Source organism: Pteropus alecto, unplaced genomic scaffold (assembly GCF_000325575.1).
Source record: "Pteropus alecto unplaced genomic scaffold, ASM32557v1 scaffold56, whole genome shotgun sequence".
Classification (NCBI taxonomy): domain Eukaryota; kingdom Metazoa; phylum Chordata; class Mammalia; order Chiroptera; family Pteropodidae; genus Pteropus; species Pteropus alecto.
This window is the reverse complement of record NW_006438871.1, coordinates 1,435,790-1,441,075: the sequence shown is the minus strand read 5'-3', so window position 1 is coordinate 1,441,075 and position 5,286 is coordinate 1,435,790. Positions and strand designations below refer to the sequence as shown.

Genomic DNA, 5,286 nt, shown 5'->3' with positions numbered 1-5,286 from the left:
CTGGCGCTGGCGGGGGCCAGCCGCCCAGATCCGGTCCCCGGCCCCGAGCGCTGAGGTTGGCTCCGGCGCCCAGCACCGCTCTACCCGCTTCCCGAGAGACCCCCCGGCCTTCAGAGGTTCCCGAGCTACTGCCTCCCCATCCTGTCAGCCATCTCTGCCGGAGGGGCTTTGGCCCGTTGCCGAGGGGAGAGCGATAGCTTTTTCTCATCAGAACAAATGGATTAGAACCTATTTTGTAGGTCTGAGAGTTCAGGGAGGGGAGGAATGGGTCGCTCCTGGCTGTCCACAAACTGTTGAAAACCCGATTTTGCCAAAGACGTGGAAATGGCCTTTCAGCTGTTCACGCGGGCTGGCTTCGTTGTGTTAGGAAGTGCGCAGCTCAGGCTCTGCTAGCCCTATGCTCGGGGACTAAGCAAGGCAAGGACCTGTCCTGTGAGCTTGTCCCCGTCTGGCAGAGCCCTGTGGAAATTGGCGCCAGGCGAGAGAACGGTAGTGAGCACTGGTACCCAGTATTAGGAAGGCTTGGTGGCTGCCAGCAGGGTGACTCTGACGTCTCCATCCTGTGACCTCACATGGCCATCCCTAGTGTCCTAAGGTCCTCTTATAAGGGCACTAGTCCCAGTGGATCAGGGCCTCATTTTAACTTAAATACCTCTTTAAAGACCAGTCACATTTTGAGGTTCTGGGGGTTAGGACTTCAACATACAAATTTGGGGAAGCTACAGGTCGGCCCATAATACCTGCACTCTGGCGGTGGTCTTAAGTTGCCTCCCCTTTGGGGCCTCCCTGCCTCATCTCTATGAATGCCCAGGTTGCACCGAGGGCTCTGCCCTGAGCTCGTGACCTGTGGAGCTATGTGATGCCAGCCTGCCTGCTCCCTTTCTCATCAGGTCCTGGAAGCTGGTGTGTGCCCTTCGGCGTCAAAGCTTGCACACTGCTGGCAGTCACTACAAGGCTAGGACCGGTGCCGAGCACCTGTGGCTGACGCGGCACCTGAAGGACCCGTTTGTGAAGGCTGCGAAGCTGGAGAGCTATCGGTGTCGAAGTGCCTTCAAGCTTCTGGAGGTGGACGAGAAACACCGGATCCTACGGCCTGGCCTCCGGGTGTTAGACTGTGGGGCGGCTCCTGGTGCATGGAGCCAGGTGTCTGTGCAGAGAGTCAACGCTGCAGGCACAGGTGGGGCCTCCTGCTGCTCTTAGGGCCACTCTGGACGTGAGCCAGCTGCCCTCCGCCAGAGGACACGGAGGGGTTGGGCCATTTTCTGAAGGCACAGGTGTCTCAATTGGTTGCTTAGTAGTAATAATAAAAATAGGACACTGGCATTTTCAAAATGAAAGACAAGGGAGAAAGGTGTAATGAAAATTTCAACCACCTCAAATGATACCACATTAACGTGCACGTTAATAGTGGTTTGCGTCCTTGGAGAATTTGTTTTCGCACACGTAACTGCCATACACACTTTCTTTTCAAAATGCTTTCATCCAGTCTTGCTGACTTAGAGCCTTGACGGAGCTCCTTTTTCACTTCCTCCTATGTTGACATCTTTCCCTGACAGTACTGCTGACTCGCCCTGGAGGCGTCCAGGTCCTGGAGCCTGAAGCGCTGGGTGTCCTCGAGGTCCTACTAGGCTCCAGGTTCTCCATGCTGGCTAAACCCGAGGGACTCAGCTTTTCTTTTGTGTGTGATGGTTTTGTCAGAGGTTCTCTATGTAAAAATGTTTCCCCTGATTAATACACGGATAAACCCACCAGCCACAGGACTAAGACAACCTCGCCCTCTTAGTCAGCGGCGCAGCGCTCCGGTGTCTCACCTGGGCTGCTTTCAGGTCTCTGGCCGGTGAGCCTAGTGCTGTGGCGGGTGTCCTTACCACCTACATTTCCTGCTGTAAAGTCAGGGTACTGCACGCACTAGTATTATGTGACATGTGACAGTTTACAAAGCTCTCTTCCACCTTGGAATGGGGACATTTGTGCCATTTTCCTAATGAGAAGTTTGAGGTTGTGTTCAGTGACCTGAAATTGCAGACCTGGGACCGCTCCTCCACTGGTTCATTCATCAGCCCGTTCATGGCTGGGATGCCTCAGGGGCTTGAGAACAGCTTATTTTTTTTTAGCTCTAATATAGGCCGAGTGAATGAATTTGTGTCAGAAATGTAAGTTCTTTTGCCATTACTGAATCTATCCATAGACATTATAACAGCTGATTTCAGTGGTTTCTGTTCCCCTAAAGTGGCAGAAGCAAAGTGTGTGGATAAAATGACCTAGTTTCTTTTTCTCCCAGAAGTTGCAAAATTACAGCCAGAGCCATTTGCCTTTACTGGACACCTCCCGAGGCAACGTATGAGATGCTGAAGAGCACAGGCGCGTGAAGTGAGATCGGATGTGTTGCACTTAACAGCTGAAAATTGAGAGTTTTGGCCTTTTAAATATTACTCTGCAAAATACCTAGACTTCTAATCTTTACATAGAAATGAAACACCCATTTCCCTCCTCGCCCTGCAAAACACCCTTTTTACTAAATAGACCGAACTAGCAAATCCGTGGCTTAACCCTGACACATGAGCAGAGCAAAAGCCCTCAACGCAGGGAAGTGATGCAGAGAGGGGCTGCCAGGGCTTGTGCAGAGGGGGACTCTGAATGTGGGTGCAGCCTGAGAGGAAGGGGAGGTAGACTCAGTCGTGCAGACATAAAGTCTTGCTTTAGGTAAGGTGAAACTGACATCTTTTAGTTCATGATTGGTATCACTCAACTACGAGCAAGGCAGCAGTTTTTGGACCTTATCTTGCATCTGGCCTTTCTCTCGTCTCGGCTTGTCTCTAAGTTTCTCCATGGAAAGAAATTGGATTAGGCTGCAAGAGTGGATTTGTTGATTTAATCCAGAGGCACTGTATAAACTAGTGCATCATTTTCTACTTTATCAAAAAGACCACTCAGAGATGAGATTCCTCAGGGAAAGCAGCCTCGGGGAACAATGTGAAGTCAGAGTCAAGTCCCAGGTTCGCCTTTCGCTCTGGGACAGTCACTTTGCCGCTCTTCTGGGTCGGTTCCCTCAGCTGTAGGGGACAGGACCACCACTGCCCCACCGTGTGCTCTTACAGGATGTATAGAAAGTGCAAAAAGACCTGTGTACACATTATTTGCACATGGGCTCTTTTCCGTGGTCCTCTATTACTTTGTTGCATGTATTTTTGTGAGAAAATTCAGGGTGTAAATAACTCACTCACCATTTCTTCCTTAGAGCCCAGCACTCCTGTAGGCTTTGTGCTCGGGGTAGACCTTCTTCACATATCACCCCTGGAAGGAGCAACTTTTCTGTGCCCTGCTAATGTGACTGACCCGGGAACCTTCCAGAGAATCCAAGAACTGCTTCCTGGTGGGAGAGCAGATGTGATTCTGAGTGACATGGCACCCAACGCTACAGGGATCCGGGGCCTTGATCATGACAGGATCATTGGCCTGTGCTTGTCCCTGCTGGACATGGCTCCCCACATCCTGCACCCTGGGGGAACATTCCTTTGTAAAACCTGGGCTGGGAGTCAAAGCCATCGGTTGCAGAAGAGACTGACAGAGGAATTCCAGAACACAAGGATCGTGAAACCTGAAGCCAGCAGGAAAGAATCATCAGAGGTGTACCTCTTGGCCACACAATACCGAAGAGCTGTGAAAGACTGAGGTTTCTTCTGGCACCTCTGGTCCTCGTCACTGCAGATGTAGGCTGCATGCTTTCCTGAAGTGTGGCGGGGGAAGGCCCAGCTAGATCTGTGATGCATCAGGCGGGACAAGTGGGGGGCTTTTTTTAAACCAAAAGATGGGACAAAACTCTATTTAGTGACCATGATAGATGATAATAGACTGAGGGAAGGATAAAAATGATTGCACTGAAGCACAGCTGGAGATACACTTCGAGTCACTTGCTTATCTTACCAGACTGAGCTAATTACAGAGAACAGCTTTCCACCATTGCCCCAAGGACACAACACACAGGTTTCCAGTTCTTATAGGCTACATAGTATAATGTAGAAAAATCTGAAATTTCAATCTAGGGATTAATTTCCATCTCTGGTGAATGATTTGGAAACATCCATACTTCTAGCAGTGAGAATTCCCAGGGCAATTAGGGAAGACGTGGTATGAATTTATGCGTGGGGCGGTGCGCTTTGTCTTTTGCTGGAAATGCACGTTGCTATACTTCTGGCTCCTTAGACCGTAAAGGTAATTGCCCAAGCAAGCAGTGGTGTGGTGTGTTCATTTATTCCCTTTCACTCTTCCAGGAGCTTGGTGCAGCTTTATAAGACAGTATAGACTGTGTTATCTTGAGGGGTTTTTATGCAAGTTTTTTTTTTAAAATGACTGGTTTCCTCAAAGCCATTTCCTGGAGGCATGCTCATCCCTCCAGAAGAGTTTATTAACTGTAACGCTGATTGAATCCCAAGGAGCAGTAGGGGAAAAGATACCCCAGAGCTTCCATCAGGGTCCTAGGGCTTAGTTCATCTGCCCGAAGTAGACTGCAGGCTGGTTTTTTTCGGTTGCACTCACTTAAGTCCAGAGAACCCTGGTGTCCTACTTGCACCACATGCTCCCAGTCCCCAGCCCATTCATTCTGCCCCACACAAACTTCTCTTGTCCTCTGGAAGGGAATTCAGTGCAGACCCTGGGCGTGTAGCCGTGGGTGGTGCCGTGCAGGGAGGAGGAGGAGATGTAATTGAAAAATTGAGTGGGACATAAAGTATGTATTACTTTATATTATCAAGTTAAAATTTAAATATTAACATGATGTCTATGATGTGACATAGCATATAATGTATATGCTTCTATTAATATAACAATGTAACTTAATTTACACATGTTATTTGTTACTACAATACATAATATAGAATATAATGATAAAACTATAATATTATAATATCATAATTAATTATAATATATAGTAACTATATGTCATAGAATATAACGTGGTCCCGGACAGACCGAGGCTGCAGTTGTTCCGGGAGGGACCCGCTGGCTGTGGGCTGTCTGCACGCTGGAGAACGGGGGACCCGGGCAGGGGCCCACGCCCCGTCTCAGTGTAGAATGGGGGATCCGGGCGGGGGCCCAAGCCCCCACGTCTCACGGGCAGCGGGAGGACGCTCCAGCAGCACGGTATTTTGCTTTCCCCAGGGGGCCAGAGAAAAGTGAAAGAACGCACCGGTTCAAGGAGGTACCGTGGTGGCAAGCTTTGGGGGCGCAGCCAGGCATGAGGAAGGGTGGGCCCTAGAGGCCTCGTGGGCGGAGCGAGGCAGCCGCCTC

At 49.9% G+C, this 5,286-nt stretch overlaps 1 protein-coding gene across 1 annotated transcript in view; it reads left to right on the top strand.

Annotated features, from left to right (window-relative positions):
* The window catches only part of MRM2 (mitochondrial rRNA methyltransferase 2), a 10,355-nt gene extending 6,127 nt beyond the window's left edge, over positions 1 to 4,228 (top strand). The window contains exons 4-5 of the mRNA XM_025049573.1: positions 844 to 1,177; positions 3,239 to 4,228. Of these exons, the coding sequence (XP_024905341.1) occupies positions 844 to 1,177; positions 3,239 to 3,672 (768 nt within the window). The 3' untranslated portion in view covers positions 3,673 to 4,228. The remainder of the gene's footprint in view (positions 1 to 843; positions 1,178 to 3,238) is intronic.
* The last annotated feature ends 1,058 nt before the right edge of the window (positions 4,229 to 5,286 follow it).